Source organism: Aspergillus ruber (genome assembly GCF_000600275.1).
Source record: "Aspergillus ruber CBS 135680 unplaced genomic scaffold scaffold00022, whole genome shotgun sequence".
Taxonomy (NCBI): Eukaryota; Fungi; Ascomycota; class Eurotiomycetes; order Eurotiales; family Aspergillaceae; genus Aspergillus; species Aspergillus ruber.
The window spans coordinates 316,220-339,122 of record NW_024467318.1 but is presented as its reverse complement, the minus strand read 5'-3'; the positions used below and the strand labels follow the sequence as shown (position 1 = coordinate 339,122).

The window sequence follows — 22,903 nt, the reverse complement described above, 5'->3', positions numbered from 1 at the left end:
GTGCGGCAATTAGACAAGTCTTAGGAAGATCAAGAGAGTCAATCCATCATGAAGTCTATTACAAAAAGTCATTAATAAAAAAGATTAAAGTAACAAGTCATGCCATAAGAACAGGCTTCAATACAAACAAGCATAAAACCGCACCCATGAAATAAGAAATCAGAAAGCTCATTTACTCGTCTATAGATCATGCACATAAGCCCTATTCACATTTTTCTCCGTCCACATAATCAGAACTGGGAAACTGCAACTGCAACAGCCTGAGAGTCACTGTGACTAATGCTGACATTAACACCCTTCACGCCGGCTTGGCTGGCAGCGTCGGCCGCAGCACCGTGCAAGTTGACCAATGGTGCTCCATTCGTGTCATTTGCAATCTCAATGTCCTTCAAGGGAGCACCAGCACCCTTGCTGGAGACACCGAGAGACTTGAAGACGGCTTCCTTGGCGCTCCACCGTCCTGCAAACGAGGACTGTGGCGATGCGGCCTTGCGACAGTACTCTTGCTCACTGGCCGTGAAGTTGCGCTCAATGAATGTCTCATTGTCGATGTTCACAGCTTCAATGTTCTCCACATCCACTCCGATCTTCGAGTTCTCGGCGGCATTGGCCTTGGCGAGGGACTCGACCACTTGACGAGTGCTCTCAGCACCCTTGTCCTCGGTCTTGGGAGGGACGGCAGGGAACTTGAGCTCGGAGGTCTTTTTGTCGGCCGTCACGCGATAATCGGGGTTGAGGAAGACCTGGCTCTGAATGTCGTCCTCGTAAGGAGCCTTGCTCTTGGCGACGAAGATGCTGTTGTTGACCAGGCCGTTATGGAAATAACGGTAGGCTTTCTTCTGTCTGGATTCAACTTTGGTCTTATAGGTCTGGAACTGGGCCTGGTCAAGGGTTGCGTAGAGATACTTGGGGTGAATACCAATGACCTGAGCACCCTTTTGACCGAATCCGAAGGAGGTGACAGAGAAGGCCTTGATACCATCTGTTTGGATGCTACGGCTGGGGTAGACGATGTAGTCGAACTTCTCCAAAGTTTTGTCAACGTTATCGGCGTTGCGGTTTCCGGGAACAAGACCAGTGTCCAGGACCTGCAAGCAGCCGTTGAACATCCAAGCACCAGCAGCACCCTTCGGGTGACCCGTGAGATACTTCTGGAAAATACCCATGAGGGCGTTGCCCTTCTTGCGGCCGAGGTGCTTCATCTGCTGGCAAATGACGTCGGACTCATTCTTGTCGTTGGCAACGGTCGAAGTACCGTGGAAGGACGCGACATTAACGTCATCGATGGTGAGACCCCAGGTGGCCAGGGCACCACGCAGAGGAGCAATGCGAGAATCTTGCTTCCAGAAGTTATTACCCAGACTGAATTGTGCATCCTTCTCCTGGCGAACAGCCTCTCGCTCGACGTGACGGGCGCGTTCTTGCATGTATTCGGACGTGTCGAACTCTGAGTCCTGAGCCTTCATGGCATCCACCTCTTCCTGGAGGTAGAGCAGTTCCGACTCTTGCCACTCTTTGATTTGCCTCCGACGCAGGTCGAGCTGTCTGCGACGGTACTTGATGTCCAGGAGCGGGGACGGAAACTTGCCAGGGTTTTCACGGGCCGTGGTGAGGACACCCTGACCGGGGGCGGGAACGGAACGTCCGATCTTATCAGTGGCGGTCGTGGACAAGGCCAACACACCGTAGATGGGGACGCCCATATCCAAGGCCAGCTGGCCATTCATAAGGAGTTGCATACCGCAACCCTGAGATTCCATAAAACCGGCACGGGTGGTGGTGGTGGGACGCGACATCTCCTGTGGGGTACGACCATGAGCGAATTCGTCTTCGGCGTTGCTAGTCGCCTTCATGTTGGCGAATTCATACGAGCCTTCCTCCTGGAAGTCGTCAAAACCACCGACGAAGCAAACACGGGCCTTGCCTTCGACGATGGTCTCGTAACCGATGTCAACGGACTCGACAGCCGTGGCACAAGCACCGACGGGGGTCTTGATGGGACCGGTCGACGACAGAAGCAACATGTTGACCCAGGCGCTCATAGTGTTGATGAATGACTCCTGAAGGATGTCCTTCTGCAGCGGCTTGTCGAGGTAACGGTCCTTGTACATGCCGCGCAAGGCGTGGGTACCACCAATACCGGAACCAATGCAGTTACCGACCTCCGACAAGTGAACATACTTGTAGAACTCGTACGGGTCGGTAACACCGGCCGACAGCATCGCTTCAGCTGTGCAGACCAGAACGAACAGGGTAACCGGATCAACCTGCTCGATGATATCGTCGGGGATACCATACCGCTTGGCGTCCCAGCCAGTGGGGATCTGGCCAGCCACAAGACGGTCAAACTGTAGCGCCTTGGGGATGAGAAGCGTAGCGCCCTTCCTGAGACGCACAGTGTATTCGCCTGATTCGAGCTCAAAAATCTCCACCTTGTCGCCATGCTCGCGCTTAAACTCCTCTGCGGTCTCCTTGGACGCCTCGAAGGGGTCGAGGTCGTGCTCGATGACAATCTCCTGAAGCAACTGCTTCTGCTTGGGGTCATATCCTTTGAACAGCTCGGGCTCGATGAGACGGATACCCGAGTGCTCGAGAATGTGCTTCTCGTACTTGGTCTTTACGTCCTTGTCGTCAACGGGGTCGCCGGTCTTGGCGTCAACCCATCCCGCATACGCCTTACCCTTGATCGGGCCATTGTGGTGCCGAATGAGACCCATGATCCATGCCATCTCCACGCAACCCTCGAGGGAGAACTTGCCGTGAGCCTCCATCTCCCAGCGAGTGCGGGAGTTACCCCATGGTCCGACTTCAGAGAAACCAGTGACGACGACAGCCTTATCCAGATTGACCATGCCCTTGAGGTTCTCGTTGAGGGGCTTGACATCCTTCTCCCAGTCAGGGAGGTTGGGGAATTGGAATTTAATGTTAGCACGAGGCTCAGCAACGACCTTCTTGTAGAGCACCGCGCTGTCCTCGCCGTTGACGATCTTGTTCTCGATGGCAGTCTCCTTGATGACAGCCTGGCGCACGTCACTAGTCTCCATGATCTCGGTACGGAGCTTGGTCATGAGAGCCTTCAGATCGGGGATGAATTGCAGGCCACCGTTGAGGTCAGCCCACACTGGATCGATCTGGCAGAGGTTGACGACGGCGGGGGCCATGAGACCAAGCAAGTTGAAAGCCATCTCTTGCTGGGAAAAGGTGCGAACGCCAAGCTTCTCGACACCTTCAGCGACCATGTTGTTACCGCTCATCAGGCCAGTGCCACGGGTCCAGCCAATGACAGCACCGCAGATAGTGAGATAGTTGCTCCAGTTCTCCGAGTGCCAGCGGTTGAACAGAGTCTCCAGGCCCAGTTTGGATTCGGAGTAAAGACCATCGTTTCCGAACGTGCCATGGTTGGGGGACAAGGGAAGAATAACCTGAGCGGGCCGCGTCTCGAAGCCGCGGGTCTGCTTCTGGGCCTTGATGCTACCCAAGAGGCGCAAAACGTTGGTCAACATGATGCGGTGGGCGAGTTCGGATTTGGAGTCGAGGGAGTCGATCTCACGACCGTTCTCAGGGATGGCGGCGAAGGGAACGACAAAGTCCAGGTCCCATCCAAGACCCTTCTTGGTATCGTAGACGTACTCAATCAGGGCCTCGACATCCTGTTTGCTGCCCTGGTTGAAGGGGACCACGACGAGCTGCGAGCCACGGGCACCGTAGCGAGCGTACATGCTCTGGTAGTATTCGGTGACCTCGCGAGAGTAGCGGCTGGTGGTGACGATGACCTTGGCACCACCGCTGATCAAGCCCTGGAGGACCTCTGCACCGATGGATCCAGCACCAGCACCGGTCATGAGAACGTTCTTGCCCTCGAAGGACAGGCCGGCTCGGGCAGCAGACTCGAGGACGTCGAGGTAGACACCGGTGAGCTTCTTGTTGTAGTCCCAGCCATGCTCCGACTTCTTCTTGAGGTGCAGGAAGGGAATGGTTTCGACCTTGCCAGCGCGCGGGGGCTTGATGCCGTTGCGGCTCTTCTTCGTCCCGCTGCCACCATTCTCCTGGGGCATGATCTGGTTTTCGTTCATGTTGAGGGCGCGCAGGACATCCCTGTACAGAGTGTTGAATTGGAGCTCGGTGGCCTTGGACATGCGATGCTGCTTCTTGATCAACTTGTAGACACTCCGCAGGTCATTCTGAACCTTAGCGCGGTTGCTGTACTCCGAGATGGGACCGGCCTCGGCCATCTGCTTGACATAATGCTCCAGTTTGCGAGCACTGGCGCGTGGTACCTCTTGGTACCCGATGTTCCCGCGCGCATCGATGGTGGTCTGGGGCGCGGTGGGGACGGCGACATCCTTGTAGACGGGAGACACGCCGAGAACCTCCTTGCAGTTCTCGATGAGCTGCTGGCCCAGCTCCTTGGCGAGGTGGTAGGTCTCGCCGCGGTCCGTGGGGCAGTTGTCGATATGATACTGCATGAAGTCGAGAAGGAGCGGGTTGGAACGGTTCATGATGCGAATGCACTGACTGACGATCTCGCGGTCGACAACCTGAAGACGTCCGAAGATGATGTCGTAGTACATGCTCAAGGCATCCTGACGAGCCCAATTCCAGGACGAATCGTACACACGGGCCTTGAGCGGGTCGAAGGATGGCTCAATGCCCGATGCGTAGAAGTCGCCGTGCTCCGTTTGCCACAAGTCCAGCTGCGCCTGGAGCGTTTTCTGGGTCTCCTGGGAGGTGATGAAAGCCTTGTCACCGGACCGGAGGTCCATTTTCAGATACTGGGCGATGATTTCGAGTTGTTGCTTGAAGAGGGCACGCTGGTCCTTGGTCAAGGCATCAATAGCGGCAGGATCCATGAGCATGCCACCACTGCTAGCTCCGCTGTCACCACCGGCGGCCGGGGTGGACAGACTGATGCCGGCGTTGGCTGCATACTTGTTGGCGGTATCGTCGAGGTAAGCCTTGGCATCTGCCTCGGAACCCAGACGGGACGGAGGCTCCATGGTGAGGGCCAGCAGGAGGACACCGTCCTGGCGGCCGGAACCCAGACCCCACCTGGTCTCCAAGTACTTGCGAACGGCAGTGATATTAAAGCCACCGGGCATCTTGGAGGAAACCAAGCGGGCAATAAGGGAAGATGACTGTTTGCCCAATTGCCCGTTGAAGGTAGCCTGCATCGCGGCACCCAACTCATCCAGCGGAGTGTCTTCTGGCTTCTCTGGCGTGGAACCAAATTCCTTACCCAAATCTCCGAGAATTTCATTTTGAAGAGTAGATTTGCCTAGACAGTCACAAAATTAGTATTCATATGATATAGATATCCTTGGAAAGAGAAGACATACCGCCCACAAGGTCTTTGATAGCTTTGGTCAGAGGCACATCGGCCAGAGACTTCTTCAATTTCTGAGCAACCAATGATCTAAGTACATCAACTGCATTGACGGGAACATCTTCAACAGCGGCAGCAGGTCCAGCAGGAGCAGCAACTGGGGCCGCTGCAGCAGCAGCAGCGGGTGCAGAAGCGGCGGGGGTCGAGGCAGCACCCGATTCGGGAGCAGGTTCGGGCTCCTCCTCAATAGGGTCGACATCGTAGTAGATTTCCTTTGCGTCCTTGTTGTAGCAGAGAATTTGACGTTGTACGGAAGTGGCAGCATCGTAGGCTTCATATTTGGAGGCTAGTGTACGCCTGGCCATCCCACCCAAAGTGTCTGCGGGACCAATTTCGACGATACGTTCGGTGCGTTGCTCAGCGAGGACGACATCTTGAGTTTCAATCCACCTGACAGGCGAGGCAAACTGATAGGCGAGCAACTCGACCAGCAGGGTGTGCGAGAGCTCCTGCTCAACTTCGGGGCGCATATTTAGGGAAGGGTATCACGGAAGAGGATGAGAGGAAAGGATAATTCGAGGTGGGGAGGGATTGTGAATATGTACAAGTCAGAGAGTCCAGTTGTCCGCTAGCCGGGGGAGAAGAGGATAAAAAAAAATTAGGTATAGACAGTTAAAGGATATAAAGAAGGAGTCCTAGACATGCAATTAGTATGGCAAAGAGAAATGGCAGGTATATGGATGCATACCCCAAATAGTGCTTGCTAACAATGGAGAAGAGAGAGAGAGAGAGATGAAGATGGAAGACCAGTAGTGGAGGACGGGATTAGTGTACGGAAAACCCCGACTCGGCCGCAATTCGGCGACAGTCAATACATAGTACACACACTCTACGGAGTACTACTAGTGTGTACTGGCTTTTGGTGAGTGTTGGGGGGTTGACAACAACAGGTGGACCAGAGAAAAAAATGTCACAGTGTATGGATCTGTATTAATCTGTATTGAGATGTGTTTGTCTGAGATGTGATTGGCCAATGGCTCTGATTAATAACAAGTGGATACAAGCATTGTCAATATGCTTGTACATATAGTATGGTACAGTACCCTTTCCAGGGCAATACCCCTGTAGTAACATGCTCTACGCTGTACCCCTCGGGTATAGAATGGATTGTTATGCACAGAATTCCTATCTATATCACTGTCTCTGTGAAACTCGGGATGCCGGTATGGTACTGTAATACCGCCAAAGATGGAACGCCCCACCAGGTCCAGCCCAACCGTTTGGACCTTTGGGGGGCTATTCCCAATTAGGAGGGGGCGTGGTCAACCAGATTTTTCATACCAGTTGTGTGTACTCCGTACGGGGAGTACATAGCAGTAATAATAGTACATGGAAGAAATGCAGAAGATACTTGACATTGAATTGACTAGCAGAGCCCGTTGAATTGACTGTGTGCACTTAGTACGGAGTACTACTACAGACATAATTGTGCTGGTACTGGCGATCAACAACTGGCTCTCCGGTCCCCGCCATATCCATCCATAACTTTTTTTCCCATAGTCTTGCTCGCTCTCTCTCTCCCTCCCCTCCACCTCACATACTCTCTCCTCTTCCTCTTTCTCTTCCTCCTATTCTTCTCTCTTCCCTTCATTGTAATATTCTTTCTTTTTTATGATCATTTATTCTTCTATTTGATTCCCTCTTGTGTCATTTCGCATTGCATCCGTGCTTGAGGTGAGCCCACTTGGATGTACTTGGACGTTCTTGACCGGAATAAAGGCTAACAATTCAAAGAGCTAGAAGATTATCATTTATTATCATCCTTTGTTAAACGAATAGACACGACACCATCATGTACGGAACAGCCCCCCAGACGGGCATTAATACCCCCCGGTCTTCTCAATCTTTGCGTCCTCTCATCTTGAGCCATGGCTCGCTTGAATTCTCGTTCCTCGTCCCGACCTCCATTCACTTCCACGCCTCTCAGTTAAAAGACTCCTTCACGGCTTCGTTACCGGAACCAACAGATGAGCTGGCTCAGGACGATGAACCTTCGTCCGTTGCCGAGTTGGTCGCTCGCTATATTGGCCACGTCGCCCACGAAGTTGAGGAAGGCGAGGATGATGCCCAAGGGACGTATCTGGAAGTCCTGAAATTGGGTCTCAACGAGTTCGAGCGGGCTTTCATGCGTGGTAATGATGTTCACGCCGTTGCTGCTGCTCTGCCCGGTATCTCTGCAAAGCGTGTTGCTGTTGTCCAGGCCTACTACGCCGGCAGAGCTGCTGCCGGCCGTTCCACCAAGCCTTACGACTCGGCCCTCTTCCGTGCCGCCTCGGAGGAGAAGGCTAGCATCTATTCCGTATTTGGGGGCCAGGGTAACATTGAAGAATACTTTGATGAATTGCGGGAGATCTACACCACCTATCCCTCATTTGTGGAAGATCTTGTCAACCCCGCTGCCGAACTGTTGCAGTCGCTCTCCCGTGAACCAGAGGCCAGCAAGTTGTATCCCAAGGGTCTGGATATTCTGCGATGGCTCCAGGACCGCGACTCCCAGCCCGACACTGATTACCTGGTTGCTGCTCCCGTTAGCTTACCATTGATCGGTTTGGTTCAATTGGCTCATTTCACGGTCACCTGCAAGGTCTTGGGCCGCGAGCCTGGCGAGGTGCTCGAACGTTTCAGCGGTACTACCGGCCATTCTCAGGGTGTCATCACTGCCGCTGCCATCGCCTCGGCCACCTCCTGGGATTCTTTCCGCAAGGCTTCCCGGGATGCCTTGACCATGCTCTTCTGGATCGGTCTCCGCAGCCAGCAGGCCTACCCCCGCACTTCCATCGCGCCTTCTGTGCTGCAGGACTCGATAGAAAATGGCGAGGGCAATCCAACTCCCATGCTGTCCATCCGTGATCTCCCTAAGTCTGCGGTTCAGGAACATATCGATGCTACCAACCAGCATTTGCCCACTGACCGTCACATCTCGATCTCCCTGGTCAACAGCGCTCGGAACTTTGTCGTCACTGGTCCCCCACTCTCGCTCTATGGTCTGAACCTGCGTCTTCGCAAGGTCAAAGCTCCCACAGGCTTGGACCAGAACCGGGTTCCCTTCACTCAGCGCAAGGTCCGCTTTGTCAACCGCTTCCTTCCCATCACCGCCCCCTTCCACAGTCAATATCTGTCCTCGGCCTACGACCGCATCCTGGAAGATCTGAATGCTGCCAAAATTCAAATTCCCGCCAAGACTCTCGCTATTCCCGTTTACGGGACCCGCACTGGTGAGGACCTCCGGAGCTCCAGCGCCGACAACGACGTCGTCCCGGCCTTGGTTCGCATGATTACCCATGACCCCGTCGATTGGGAACAGGCCACTGTTTTCCCCAATGCCACACACATTGTCGACTTTGGCCCCGGTGGCATCTCCGGCCTGGGCGTCCTCACCAACCGCAACAAGGACGGAACAGGCGTGCGCGTCATCCTGGCCGGTGCCATCGATGGTACCAACGGCGAGGTCGGTTACAAGCCCGAGTTATTTGACCGGGACGAGCACGCCGTCCAGTACGCCATAGACTGGGTCAAGGAATTTGGTCCCCGTCTGGTCAAGAATGCCGCCGGCCAGACTTTTGTCGACACCAAGATGAGCCGCTTGCTAGGTATTCCTCCCATCATGGTGGCCGGTATGACGCCCACGACCGTGCCTTGGGACTTTGTGGCGGCCACCATGAAAGCCGGCTATCACGTCGAACTGGCTGGTGGTGGCTACTACAATGCCCAATCCATGACTGCCGCCATCTCCAAGATTGAGAAGGAAATCCCGCCGGGACGGGGTATCACCGTTAACCTTATCTACGTGAACCCCCGGGCCATGGCCTGGCAGATCCCCTTGATCGGGCGGTTGCGCGCGGACGGTGTGCCCATCGAAGGCCTCACCATCGGCGCCGGTGTGCCCTCCATCGAGGTTGCCAACGAGTACATCGAAACACTGGGCATCAAGCACATCGCCTTCAAGCCCGGTTCCGTCGACGCCATTCAGCAGGTCATCAACATCGCCAAGGCCAACCCCAAGTTCCCCATCATCATGCAGTGGACCGGTGGCCGTGGTGGAGGTCACCACTCGTTCGAAGACTTCCACCAGCCCATCCTGCAGATGTACACCCGCATCCGGAGATGTGAGAACATTGTCTTGGTTGCCGGCAGTGGTTTCGGTGGCTCGGAGGACACCTACCCTTACTTGTCCGGAAACTGGTCGTCGCGGTTCGGCTACCCCCCCATGCCGTTTGACGGCTGTTTGTTTGGAAGCCGCATGATGACCGCCAAGGAAGCCCACACCTCCAAGAACGCAAAGAAGGCGATTGCTGACGCTCCGGGTCTCGACGACCAGGACTGGGAGAAGACCTACAAGGGCCCAGCTGGTGGCGTAGTCACTGTCTTGTCCGAAATGGGTGAGCCGATCCACAAGCTGGCCACTCGCGGTGTCTTGTTCTGGCACGAGATGGACCAGAAGATTTTCAAACTTGACAAGGCGAAACGTGTGCCCGAGCTGAAGAAACAGCGGAACTACATCATCAAGAAGTTGAATGATGACTTCCAGAAGGTCTGGTTCGGCCGCAATGCCGCCGGCCAGGCCGTCGACCTCGAGGATATGACCTACGCCGAGGTTGTGCACCGGATGGTGGATTTGATGTATGTTAAGCACGAGTTCCGCTGGATTGACGACTCTCTCAAGCGGTTGACAGGCGATTTCATTCGCCGGGTGGAAGAACGCTTCACCTCAGCTGATGGCAAGCCGTCGTTGCTTCAGAGCTACTCGGAACTCAACACCCCCTATCCGGCCGTGGACAACATCCTGGCCGCATACCCCGAAGCGGCGACGCAGCTCATCAACGCCCAGGATGTGCACCACTTGTTGCTACTTTTCCAACGTCGTGGCCAGAAACCGGTGCCCTTCGTGCCCTCGTTGGACGAAAATTTTGAGTACTGGTTCAAGAAGGACTCGCTGTGGCAGAGTGAAGATCTGGAAGCCGTCGTCGATCAGGACGTCGGCAGAACATGTATCCTGCAAGGCCCGATGGCCGCCCGTTTCTCCACTGTTGTCGACGAGCCGGTCCAGGACCTTCTGAACGGCATCCACCAGGGCCACATTGCGGATCTGGTCCGGGATGTGTACGGTGGTGATGAGGCCCAGGTTCCCGTCATCGAATACCTGGGCGGGCAGCTTCATGACTCGGACGAAGCAGACGCTGACGGCCTCACGATTCTGGAAGATGCGGGCAAGATTACCTACCGGTTATCCTCGGCCCCCACGGCTAACCTGCCGGAGCTTGACCACTGGCTGCGCCTCCTGGCAGGCAAATCGTATTCCTGGCGCCATGCACTCTTCCAGGCGGACGTGTTTGTCCAAGGCCACCGTTTCCAGACAAATCCCATGAAGCGGATCGCTGCTCCCACGCCTGGGATGTACGTTGAGATCACCAATCCCACCGATCTGTCCCAGACAACCATCAGTGTGCAGGAGCCCGGCCAGTCGGGCAAGCTCATCACGACGGTGGAGGCGAAGATGAACGAGCAGAAGCAGGTCAGCTTGACCTTGCTCGAGCCACGGACGGCTGAGAACGGCGTGGTGCCTCTTACCTTCCTCTTCACGTACCATCCGGAGGCCGGCTATGCCCCCATCCGTGAGGTCATGGGTGACCGCAATGACCGCATCAAGGAATTCTACTATCGCGTCTGGTTCGGCAACAAGGACGTTCCATTCGACACACCCATCACGGCGACCTTCTCCGGCGGCCGTGCGACCATTACTCCTCAGGCCGTTGCCGACTTTGTCCATGCCGTTGGCAACACCGGTGAAGCGTTCGTCGACCGTCCAGGCAAGGAAGTCTTCGCCCCGATGGACTTTGCCATTGTTGCGGGGTGGCAGGCCATCACAAAGCCCATCTTCCCTCGCACTATTGACGGGGATTTGCTGAAGCTGGTCCACTTGTCGAACGGCTTTAAGATGGTGCCAGGCGCGCAGCCCCTGAAGGTCGGTGATATCTTGGACACTACCGCTCAGATTAACGCCGTCATCAACCAAGACTCTGGCAAGATGGTGGAGGTTTGCGGCACCATCATGCGAGATGGTCAGCCGATCATGCATGTCACCAGTCAGTTCCTGTACCGCGGTGCGTATCTGGACTTCGAAAACACGTTCCAGCGCAAGGATGAGGTGCCGATGCAAGTTCACCTGGGCACTAGTCGGGATGTCGCCATCCTTCGCTCCAAGGAATGGTTCCGTCTGGACGAGCCGGATGTTGAACTCCTCGGTCAGACCTTGACTTTCCGTCTGCAGAGTCTGATCCGGTTCAAGAACACATCTGTCTTTAGTCATGTCCAGACGGTCGGTCAGGTCCTTCTGGAGCTTCCGACCAAGGAGGTCATTCAGGTTGCCTCCGTGGACTACGAGGCTGGGGACTCCCACGGAAACCCCGTCATCGACTATCTCGAGCGAAACGGCACGTCCATCGAGCAGCCCGTCTACTTTGAGAACCCTATCCCTCTGAGCGGCAAGACCCCTCTGGTTCTGCGAGCCCCGGCCTCGAACGAGACCTATGCGCGGGTCTCCGGGGACTACAACCCAATCCACGTCTCGCGTGTCTTCGCCAGCTACGCCAACCTTCCTGGTACGATTACGCATGGCATGTACTCCAGTGCTGCTGTCCGTAGCTTCGTGGAAACCTGGGCCGCGGAGAACAACATCGGCCGTGTCCGCGGTTTCCACGTCTCACTGGTTGGCATGGTTCTGCCCAATGACGTGCTTACCGTCAAGCTGCAGCATGTTGGTATGATCGCAGGTCGCAAGATCATCAAGGTCGAGACGAGCAACAAGGAGACTGAGGACAAGGTTCTTCTGGGTGAAGCTGAGATCGAGCAACCCGCCACGTCGTACGTGTTCACCGGCCAGGGCTCGCAGGAGCAGGGAATGGGTATGGAATTGTACAACAATAGTCCTGTTGCCAGAGAAGTCTGGGACCGTGCGGATCGCCATTTCCTGGAGAACTATGGTCTTTCCATCATTGACATCGTCAAGAATAACCCTAAGGAGCTGACCGTCTACTTTGGTGGACCCCGTGGTAAGGCCATTCGTCAAAACTACATGTCGATGACCTTCGAGTCCGTGAATGCAGACGGCTCCATCAAGTCCGAGAAGATCTTCAAGGGAATTGACGAGAACACTGCCTCTTACACCTACCGTTCGCCTGCCGGCCTCCTCTCGGCCACTCAGTTCACGCAACCCGCCTTGACGTTGATGGAAAAGGCAAGCTTTGAAGACATGCGCTCCAAGGGTCTTGTCCAAAGGGACAGCAGCTTTGCTGGTCATTCGCTTGGTGAATACTCTGCACTTGCTGCGCTTGCTGATGTTATGCCCATTGAGAGCTTGGTTTCCGTGGTTTTTTACCGCGGTTTGACAATGCAAGTGGCTGTCGAGCGTGACGAACAAGGCCGCTCTAACTACTCGATGTGCGCTGTCAACCCTAGTCGTATCTCCAAGACCTTTACCGAGCAAGCGTTGCAGTACGTGGTCGGAAATATTTCGGAGCAGACTGGCTGGCTTCTGGAAATTGTCAACTACAACGTTGCCAACATGCAGTATGTCGCTGCCGGTGATGTAAGTTTTTTTTTTTTTTTTTTTTTTTTTTTTTTATTTTTAATATTCGCTAATAAATAATCTTAGCTCCGTGCGCTCGACTGCCTTACCAATGTTCTTAACTACCTGAAGGCTCAGAACGTTGACATCCCGGCTCTTATGCAAAGCATGTCTTTGGAGGATGTCAAGGCTCACTTGGTGAAGATCATCCAAGAATGCCAAAAACAAACTGAATCAAAGCCCAGGCCGATTGCGCTTGAGCGTGGATTTGCTACCATTCCCCTTCGTGGAATTGATGTGCCCTTCCACAGCACCTTCTTGCGTTCCGGTGTCAAGCCCTTCCGGTCCTTCCTTCTCAAGAAGATCAACAAAACTACGATTGATCCCAGCAAGTTGATCGGAAAGTACATCCCCAACGTCACTGCTCGTCCGTTCGAAATCACCAAGGAGTATTTCGAGGATGTTTACCGTCTCACCAACTCCCCCAGGATTGCTCATATCTTGGCCAATTGGGAGAAATATGAACAGGATACCGAGGGTACTACAACTGCTTAGAGACCATACCCCAATACCCCAATTTAGTTTTTGTAATGTGTTTCTAAAAGAATAGCGCCGCTGGTTTTATATGTTGATATGTTCTTCATTTTGCTATCTTCTCATTCAAAATCATGTTAAGACTTTAACAATTATAAATAATGAATCATGTTTGTCTGATGAATGAGTTGTCACTTCCTTAATCGTCATATCACTACTTGATCTCTTGACATTCTTCTAAATATTCAATCAACTTGTGACAGTATTCAATCTCCAACTGTGGTTGTATATTATTGTCAATATGTTCTTGACATTCTCTAGTAGATGCTAATGACAAATCACCGTCTTAGTCTGGCCTGTTGCATTCATATTGGGCTCCAGGGCCTCGTTGCAATTTAATGTAGGCGAACTTTCGAGCCCAGTTTAACTGTTCAGACTCCCGGGCCGCAACAGCCTATCTTCTTTGCCGTAGACACTCACGTCTTTGACGATTGCAATAAATCTCCGATGGTTTTCCTTGGATTCGCCGATCCGAGGACGGAAAATCTTTAGCAGGTCACTGCTAAGAATACCAGATGCGGGGATGGCAGCATGGATTTCGACTGGTGTCGGAAACCCCTGGCTGCCACCAGAAGGGACTGGAGTAGATACTCGAGTTTGGCCTGTGTCGATATAATGTCAGCACAAAACTTCCTTAAAACCGGCGCCGTGGAGGAAGGAAACAGAAAAGGGGAGAGGAGGAAGAACTTGCCTCTCATCGGTACTCCCCCGTCCGGGCTACTAGCACGACTGCCCGTGAAACCTCGATTTCCTATAGCCGTTGGACTACCTACTCTGGACCCTTGGGGTGTCCCGGTCTGTGAAGAGGTAGGGGGGTTGAGTTTCAACTTCTTCGTCTTCCCACTCTCGCTCATTTCCCCTCCCGAAGCTGCGCCTCCATCAACGTCGCTGGTAGACCCTGCACCACCGCCAGGAACATTTCTTACGCGTTTCTTTCCAGCCTATAGGGACAAGGTCAATGGTCTTCCCCAACCTATTGGGTATTTTTTAGTGAAAACTTACCGGTGCCGAAGATGGTGCGGCGGGGGAATGAGGACGAGAATCCGGTTGCGATGTAGGTTGCTGAGTTGAAGGGTGTTTACTCTTCGTCTTCTTGCGAGAGGTATCCGTGCCACTGGCATCTGAAGCATTAGGAGATCCCAATCGCTTCCGAGGTTGCGTGGATGTGCCCTTTTTCAAGGGGTTTGTATGCTTAGGGCGACCCGAAGGCGTGCTACCACTCTTCGTCGATGCAGCGGACTCCTTTTTGTTTCTTTCCTCTTCGGCTTTCCGTTCTTCTTCCTTTGCCCGCTCTTCCTCGCTTTCATCGGAGCTCTAGTGGAGTGAGGTCAGTGAAATGTTGTCGGAAATGGCGAAAAAAAAAAAAAAAAAAAAAGGAAAGCATACCTCATCGTCGGAGTATGGATTCACATCGGAACCACTACTATAGTCATAGTTCTTCTCTCTCTTCTTGAGCGCTTTCCGAACGCCCTTTCCTTGCACACGTCTGGCTTCTTTTTCCTTTCTCTCCTTACGCTCCTCCTCTTCGTAGTCCCTCTCATCTTTAAGATCGAAGACGTTCGCCTTCAGCTGATCTTTCTTGATTCGCTTTTCGGCTGTCTTTGCCTCTTCGTCTTCATTAAAGAGATCATCATGCTCTTCGTCGTCCGCAAACCTGTCCTCCTCGAAATCCATTTCATCTGCTTCCAAACCTTCCCCACCACCTGGAGTGCCCTGTTTTCCAGCGTAAACTTTACGCTGTTTTGCAAAGCTTTCCAGTTCCTTCTTTTCTGCCTGTTCCTGTTGTTTTTCCATGAACCATCTCGGATCTTTGATTTTCTTCGCCATGAACTTCTCGGCCTCCTCGATTGTTAACGCCTTAAATTGGTTCTTGACATTGAATTTGTACCATTTCTCCACCGGGATCATTCTCATCTTTCCTGTGTTCTCAAGTACGAATATTGCGTGTGTTTCTGACAAAGCGGCCTCGTAGTTCCCTACCCAGGTGTTCTTGTTATCAAAGTCTTCCAGATGCCAAGGCAAAGCTTCCTCGTATTTGATCCGTGTTCTGGCAACTTCTTCGGGTGTCATTTCTGCCTTGTAAACCTGTTGGGTCTTCTGTTTCGGTACGTTCGCCCGCTTCGGTGCTGATCCGGCAGACGGGGCAATCTGAGCAAGGTTCTCAGCGCGCTCCTTCTCGCGGGCAGCTTTCTTGGCTTCCAACTCTTCACGTTCTGCTTCGTCCAATTGTTGGGGGTCTAGGAACTTCTCGGGGTTTTGAGACTTCTCTTCGTTCGTTGCATGGGTTTTTGCACGAGGATCCCGACGCTGGAGTCGCACGGGACGAGTGAACTGCGATTCATCTCGCGGATCTATGTTTTTCTTGGAAGCAAACCTCGCGACATGGTGTTTCAAACCTTCGCGCAATGCTCGCTTTGTTGTCACTATTGGATAGTCCACATACGTTTCAGATAGTAAGGGACCGCTGAAACCGTTCGTTGACAAGTCGTCTCTCGCAGGGACTGAAATGATTGGCTGGGGAGCAGGCCGCGGTGGCAACGATTTGGAAGCTGTTGCATGTACCGATGGCGTAGGAGCAGCTGGTCTTGATGCAGGTTTTTTCTTCGGTCGCACTAAAGGGTCGGCCATCTTTGGACGGCGTATCTTCATTGGACGAGCCCCGTTTGGACCTGTTGGAAGCCGGTTGTCCGACTGGTTTGTAGGCGCAGACATGGTATAAGTTGTTCCGATATGATACGGAGGAAGTCGGGAAAATGTCAGAGACTGGAAAATAATTTCATTATCAATGTAAAATATCCGGTTAGAAAACTGGCGCGATGACGTTAGGAAAACGAAACAAAAGGTGGCTCCCTAGATGTGGTTTGTATGTCTTAAAAAGTTGAGAGATGAGAGACAGGTTGCGCATCCCAATAACTAGTAGTTAATTTAGACATCTGATTAGATAAGCACGGCTACATCTAACGTAATCCACAGTCGAGCTGACCATACAACCGAGCTGACCATTTTCTCTGCAACTTCCAACAATCATTCTTCAACGCGTCATATTTTCACCATCACCATATAAAATGTCTCTTTCTCAGGAAGCTCAAATGCAAATGGCTATTGAAGCTTATAAAAATAAAGAAGATCCGATCAAAATCACGCGCTGCAGCAATATTTGGTGTGCCTAAAGCTATCTTGCTCAACCGGCTTAAAGGAATTCAACCACGGTCAGAAACACGCGCTAATGGCCATAAATTAACAATTTTTGAAGAAGTCCTGGCTAAGCATCTGTTGGATGCAGATAAAGAAGGGTTTTCAATTAGACCTGAGTTTCTGCGTGGAATAACACAAATCTTACTTTCTAAGCATACACGGGATCCTTCTTCAACTATTGGAGTCAACTGGGCATACAACTTTGTTCAATGCCATCCAGAACTTTGTACAAGATACAATCAGAGAATAGCACACCAGCGTGCGAAACAGGAGGATCCAAAGGTCATAAAACAGTGGTTTGAAGTTGTGCAGGGCACTGTTCAAGAGCATGGTATACATGAAGATGATATTTGGAACTTTGATGAAACTGGCTTTGGAATGGGACTCTGTACAACATCTAAGGTGATTACTGCAGTGGAGCACAGTGAAAGACCTCATACAACTATCCAGGGGAATTATGAATGAGTCACTGTCACAACCTGGCTTCCCTCGTATCGTACCTAGGGTTCTAGTTAGTTGTATTTCGAGACAGGACACTTACCCTAAGTGTCTTCCGAGTAATCGTATGCTCAATGACCATCCAGGTCCTCTGTATATCACGTCGAAGGTATATCGCCCCCTCCAGGCTCCGTAAGATAATCAACAAGTAGAAACGGTAAAGGTAACGAATAGAGAAACAAGGCCAACCGAGCACGTATGCTGGGTTGTTGGTTAAGTGCGGACGAGTCAGAAACTAGAAGGTAACCAATGCTTGATTAACTAGATTGATTGCGAAGAACTAAACTAGGTGCATGAATGAGTGTCCTTATATATCCTTTGCTCTCCTACCATTCCGTATACCATCTAGGGTAGATAGATGGTAGCGTATACCATTCCGTATACCATTTACGGTAGATAAATGGTAGGGGATCACGTGACTGATCCTTTGGGTTATCAGCTGGAATCCCTGTTCCTTCCTGCATTCCCATCATTTCTTGTAACCCAATGATTCTGCCTTACCTCCCCGTATAGTCACGTGAGACTGATGTGGCTAGGTCTGTAACAATAAAAATCACACCTGTAAATTACTGTAATATTTTAAGATTCGTCTAATAAATTTTTTAAAAAATATATAATTAAAAAGAGGAATGCAAAGAAGGTATTAAAAGTTATATTAACTTAAATAATATTTTAATTTTACAAGTTTCAATATAAAAATGTTGAGATATATGGGTTAAAAAAAATCCTTATTCTATATGGAATACAGACGTGCTCGGCCGTGTCCACAGCTCAGTCATGGTCTACGTTAGTAATTACGGAGTACATAACTACTGGTGGATATTTGAACCTATTCACTCTTCAGTTGCAAAATTATGTATTAGCTCTTTGTTAGAATAATATAATAAGGATGCTCCTCTTCCTCTTCTTCTTTTTTTCCCCTACTATTTTCTTGACAATATGTCATGGTTCTTTGATTAGGTCGCTTGATATATTTTCAGGATAGCATTTGATGCTTTCTATAAATTAACATCACTATCTCCTTGTCTGTTTTCGGTTACTGCTTTCTCACCTGTGTCTCTTCACTGCAGCTCTAGCAACGGATTGTCTGTCAATATGGCACAATTCTCAGGCCGATACTCATCAACGAAGGATTCGAGGCATCAATCATCTCATGCTTCAAACCTTTTCGAGCCTGCAGCTAATCCTATTGATACGGGAGTATCTAGAACAGGGTGTCTTCCACCTCACGTTCATGGAATGTTGAATCATGCCAGTGCGCAATTGATTTCCCATGATCAAAAGGCCTTCGAATCTAGATATGAAGATAAAATTACCAGGATGGGCTCTTTGAAAACAATAACCTCCCAAGTGAATTGCAATACGCTTGATATTCGCCGTGGAAAATTGGATTTTCGTGATGACCACGGGGCAGTTCCACGTGTCACTGCAGCTGGCTCTGGATACACCTATGCTCATGCCCCTAAAACGCGTTTTGGTGACCAGCAGTCCGATCCTCATCGCAAGAAACAAATACAAATTAACTATTTGGACAGCTTGGCTTCACGAATCCCTACACCAGGCTCCCTTCACGATGAACTGCAAGCCAAGGAAAGCCTGCGAGTTATACTTACCAAGGTTGCACAAGAGGCACTTGAAAAGCATGCCCTGAAACATGGCCATACTGTGGGACCTAAAGCCATTGATCTCAAATGCTTCGGCAGTCTACGCAATGGATTCATTCTACCTAATACTGACCTTGACCTGATGGTGAGAACGCATCAGTCATATTTTCCCAAAGAACTTGAAAATGAATGTTCGCAGATTCTCGAGAGTGCGTTCCTAGATGCTGGGTTTGGTGTTTACTTGTTGCCGGATACTATGACCCCTATCATCAAATTGTGCGAGAAGCCTTCTCAAGAATTCATGAAGGTAATGGAAGAAGAGCGTGAAAGACGTCAAACCCAAAAAAGGCATCAGCCCGATTACCACAGTGAATCTTGTTATCTGAGCCGGAGTGTTTGGTGTTTGTCTGGTACACTGCGTCCTTGCCATAGAACAGATTATTTTGGGCTTCCGCAGACAGGGGTTGGTATTCGTTGCAATATCAATTTCTCTGGGCGCCTGCCTCTATACAACACAGAGCTGCTCCGCTGCTATGCCCTTTGTGACGAAAGGGTACGCCTCATTGGTGTTTTCGTGAAAATGTGGGCAAGAGCTCGAAAGATCGATGACCCATACCATGGAACCATGTGCTCATACGGATACATTCTTATGGCCATACATTACCTTATGAATGTTGCCAATCCACCGCTGGTACCTAATCTTCAGGCGGTACCGCGATCATTCCCCGGGCACGTGGAGGTCACAAATATAAATGGATATGATGTTCGTTTCTTGAATGATGAGTCTGAGCTCAGGGCAATCTCCAAGCGCAACAGGCTCTCCGGTAACCAGCAATCCGTCGGCGAACTCCTCCGCGGTTTCTTTGCATATTTTGGAGCCCAAGGAAGCAGTTCGCCACAGGGTAGCTTCCACTGGGCCAACAATGTGATTTCAATTCGGACCCAAGATGGTATAATTCCAAAACACGAGAAGGGTTGGCACACCGCCAAGACTGATCACAACGGAAATCGACTCAGATTTCTACTTGCCATAGAAGACCCTTTCGAGCATGAGCATAATATCGCAGCCACAGTCACTGAGGCAGGAGTTAGCGCAATCAGAGCAGAATTCAATCGTGCGCAGACCATTATAAATCGCATTCAAGAAATACCTGGAGTTGGATGGGAATGGCGCACAGATGAGGGCGACGTAGGTCAAGACCTCCTCGCAGAAACACAAGACCTGTCGAGCTCCTCCCATCGGCCCAGGAATCTGGGGTATCGCACTTCTATAGGACCAAGACACCTAGATTGCGTGCCCGAGTTTTGCACAGCTCAAATGGACAACAACCCTGGTAGTAGATCCGTGTCGAAGTCTTCCGGTTTCAACGGCGTCATCCCTGGATTACACATGAGGTGTACAGAGTTTGGCTCTGAAAATCCTGCGAAATGCGCTCATCGCGACACTTTCCATCTTCGATCTTTTGGTCATTGCAATGATGCTACTATTGGTGGACCTAAGTGGGTTACAGAGAAGCATGACAATACATCTGGTTTTACCATGTCTCTGGCTTCAACTATTCGTCATGGAAGTAGCCCCTTGATGCATCTGTTAGTCCCCTCAGTTACAGATAATGGAAAAGCAGGACAAGAGCCCCGACGACCCACCCATTTGACTACCGAAGCCACACAGGGCCCCAAACATACGCAAGGAGCTCGGGATATCAACTTTTTGGATGCTAGATTACAATCTCCGGATTGGTTCTTGGCCCCCCCCTCCCAGGCTAAGATTATGGGTTCTGGAAGTTCAGAATTTGTCATGGATGACCACAAGCCCATTGTGCGAGGATTGAAAGGCGCTCCTATAGTTCAGCAGCTAAAAGTGCCACCCACATCTCAGTTCCGTGGAATTTCCCTTGACTTAAGACAATTTCATGGGCCAGGTGCTATTCGCGATAGGCGTGCTGCTTCCAAGCACGAGCCGATGGACTTCTTGAATCATAGCCCTAGTTATAACGTGGACGTTGCCTCCAATACTGAAAGTACCTGTCAAGTGGATAACCTTCGGAAAAGCGAGCTACTAGCCAGTCTTTCGTTTGGTGGTTGATGCTTTGCATTCGATCATGGCGTCACTCTATCACGATCGCGTTTAGCAGCTTTTCTAAAGATCACCTTACATTTGAGGAGGTCAAACTGGAAACTGGAAAGATGGCAATGGCTGGCACCGGATTTGAACATCCTGTCGTGGAGGTATTCGGATTGTCTTTATTGCGGCGTTTCTGCTATCATTAGCTCATTCCTAACATTATGGACACCTTTAATAGGACCGATATAGGTATTTTTTGCAAAACTAGTGATTTATAGGAAATGTCAGTCTATCTCGCATTGCAATATAAATGTTACAAATGACTAAAAGCAATAGATTCATTACAACTCTCGTTTGCTGCCCTACGCAGCACTAGGAACGTTAAAGCGTATATTGAATGGGCCAGAACCACTGGTGTAAAAAGAAAGAAAAGAAAAGAAAAGAAAAGAAAAGAAACGAAAAAGAAAGAAAAAAAAAAAGCGGTATCTTTCAGGGTTGCATTTAGAATACTTCCACAACTTTTTCATCTTCATCTTGCTTTTGTGCCGCAAAATCGGGATTCTCTTCACCCTCTTCACTTCTCATCAAGACCTGAACCAACCTATCGCAAGCTTCGCGGACGCCCTCGTCGTCGACCTGAAGGTGGCATTCTCTAATGATCGGATACACCTTAATTTTTCTCATTTTGTCCCGTCCTTCCCGCGTGGTGGTCAACAACAATAATGTCTCGAGATGTGTCGTGATAATGCTGTTGTCACCATCTCTCTGCTTTTCCGGGGGTAGCAGTTGAAGATCCGGTAGCATTTCCATGGACTCTTCCTCGGGAAATTCCTCGGGACCCATGAGCGGCAAGAGAATGTAAGGAAGAAGGTTCGCTTCGTCCTCGGAAAAGAGTGTGGGATGAAATGGGATATCAAAGGCAACATTCTTAATGGTTGATGCAACACCCCTTCTTCGAATTGTGGATTTGTGCTCTGTGAAAACCGTAAGTTTCGTCACAGGCACAACACCGTCATATTCTTGCCGTGTAGTAAAATATGCTCGTCCTTCCTCGGATTTCGAAAGGTCCGCGAAGAAGTAAGATAGATAGTCATAGTTAGCAAACTTATTTAAAGAACCCTCGGCACCTTTGACAAAACAATCCATCAACTGGTCAATAGCGTTTGATGAAGTAGACACCAAATCAGGATTTTTCCGTTTCAGGGTGATGAGCTTCTTCGAATTGTCCGATTTAGTAAGGTTAGCAAGGAGCATCGAAACTTCATCCGCATTGGGCTCCTTGACATTCTGTCACTATATCAGTATAAGCCAGACAAGATCATTCCTAAAGGCCACCCACTGTCAATTTGCTAAGAAGAGTCTCAATAAACGCGTCATCTTTGACAAGATGGTCCAACACTTCTTCATCAGCCGAGAGATTGATTAAAATGGTCAATGCATTTTTGGCGATGGGCTACATGTTCGCGGCAAGAGTATATCAGCAAATGACCATTGCCTTTATATATATATAAACTGAGGAGAATTCACAGTATAATCGCGAGCCAGGAGCTTCAAGTCTCGCACTGGTAGGAGCTGATGGCGTTTAAAGAGGTTGGGTTGCGCAGTTGAGAAGCCAACAAGATTTTCGCACGCTGAATAGGAATCATATACAGTCAACACAAGGTCTGTAATAAGGCCTCTGGACCAAAATGGTATTGTGTTTACCAATTTGTCTTATTTGAGTATTGCCATGGTGTAAAAATTCAACAAGCTGCAAAAGGGTTATACATATATGAATTAGGATGTTTCTGGCCCAAAAATACAGGTGCAGGTAAAGGAAGGACTCACCTCCTCCAGTTCTGTAGGCATTGTAGTAGCCGATATTCCTTGGTTCCTGAATGAAACCAGAATGAAATTTGATGTATGTATGGTCTGCGCAGAGTATCGGCCGTGCGGTTTTCCGAGTAGGAAAAATTTATGGTGGGGCTATTAAAAAGTTCTCCAACGTCAACAAATATGTA

At 50.7% G+C, this 22,903-nt stretch overlaps 5 protein-coding genes across 5 annotated transcripts; 2 read left to right on the top strand and 3 right to left on the bottom strand.

The window, feature by feature from the left end:
- Nucleotides 1-230: 230 nt before the first annotated feature.
- On the bottom strand, nt 231-5,853 carry EURHEDRAFT_460470 (trifunctional fatty acid synthase subunit FAS2; the record flags this gene model as incomplete). The annotated part of the gene is made up of 2 exons (XM_040784650.1): nt 231-5,275; nt 5,337-5,853. 2 exons carry the CDS (start codon nt 5,851-5,853, stop codon nt 231-233), a joined length of 5,562 nt encoding a protein of 1,853 aa, XP_040637016.1.
- A 1,322-nt stretch (nt 5,854-7,175) lies between these two features.
- On the top strand, nt 7,176-13,502 carry EURHEDRAFT_379389 (tetrafunctional fatty acid synthase subunit FAS1; the record flags this gene model as incomplete). The annotated part of the gene is made up of 2 exons (XM_040779166.1): nt 7,176-12,968; nt 13,035-13,502. The coding sequence occupies 2 exons, from the start codon at nt 7,176-7,178 to the stop codon at nt 13,500-13,502; spliced, it is 6,261 nt and encodes a 2,086-aa protein (XP_040637015.1).
- A 402-nt stretch (nt 13,503-13,904) lies between these two features.
- Nucleotides 13,905-16,253, bottom strand: EURHEDRAFT_460589 (transcription factor IIF subunit TFG1; the record flags this gene model as incomplete). The annotated part of the gene is given in 5 exon segments (XM_040784661.1): nt 13,905-14,143; nt 14,229-14,232; nt 14,246-14,482; nt 14,544-14,855; nt 14,928-16,253. The coding sequence occupies 5 exon segments, from the start codon at nt 16,251-16,253 to the stop codon at nt 13,905-13,907; spliced, it is 2,118 nt and encodes a 705-aa protein (XP_040637014.1).
- A 1,858-nt stretch (nt 16,254-18,111) lies between these two features.
- On the top strand, nt 18,112-21,201 carry EURHEDRAFT_414547 (uncharacterized protein). The gene has a single exon (XM_040782463.1). It carries the CDS (start codon nt 18,330-18,332, stop codon nt 20,922-20,924), a length of 2,595 nt encoding a protein of 864 aa, XP_040637013.1. The 5' UTR covers nt 18,112-18,329; the 3' UTR covers nt 20,925-21,201.
- Nucleotides 21,186-22,811, bottom strand: EURHEDRAFT_414546 (protein HGH1). Its single transcript, XM_040782462.1, has 5 exons — nt 22,731-22,811; nt 22,608-22,653; nt 22,431-22,534; nt 22,243-22,356; nt 21,186-22,190 (listed from the first exon to the last, which is right to left on the bottom strand). The coding sequence occupies exons 1-5, from the start codon at nt 22,749-22,751 to the stop codon at nt 21,405-21,407; spliced, it is 1,071 nt and encodes a 356-aa protein (XP_040637012.1). The 5' UTR covers nt 22,752-22,811; the 3' UTR covers nt 21,186-21,404.
- Nucleotides 22,812-22,903: the final 92 nt, after the last annotated feature.

What these genes read in the sequence shown, in the direction of transcription:
- EURHEDRAFT_414547 (XM_040782463.1), top strand. Translation starts at nt 18,330, where the DNA reads ATGGCACAATTCTCAGGCCGATACTCATCAACGAAGGATTCGAGGCAT.
- EURHEDRAFT_414546 (XM_040782462.1), bottom strand. Translation starts at nt 22,751, where the DNA reads ATGCCTACAGAACTGGAGGAG. An exon ending in TACTCAAATAAGACAAATTG is followed by an intron (nt 22,535 to 22,607) that starts GTAAACACAATA and finishes ATTCCTATTCAG; the next exon opens with CGTGCGAAAATCTTGTTGGC. An exon ending in CTCTTCTTAGCAAATTGACA is followed by an intron (nt 22,191 to 22,242) that starts GTGGGTGGCCTT and finishes ATATAGTGACAG; the next exon opens with AATGTCAAGGAGCCCAATGC.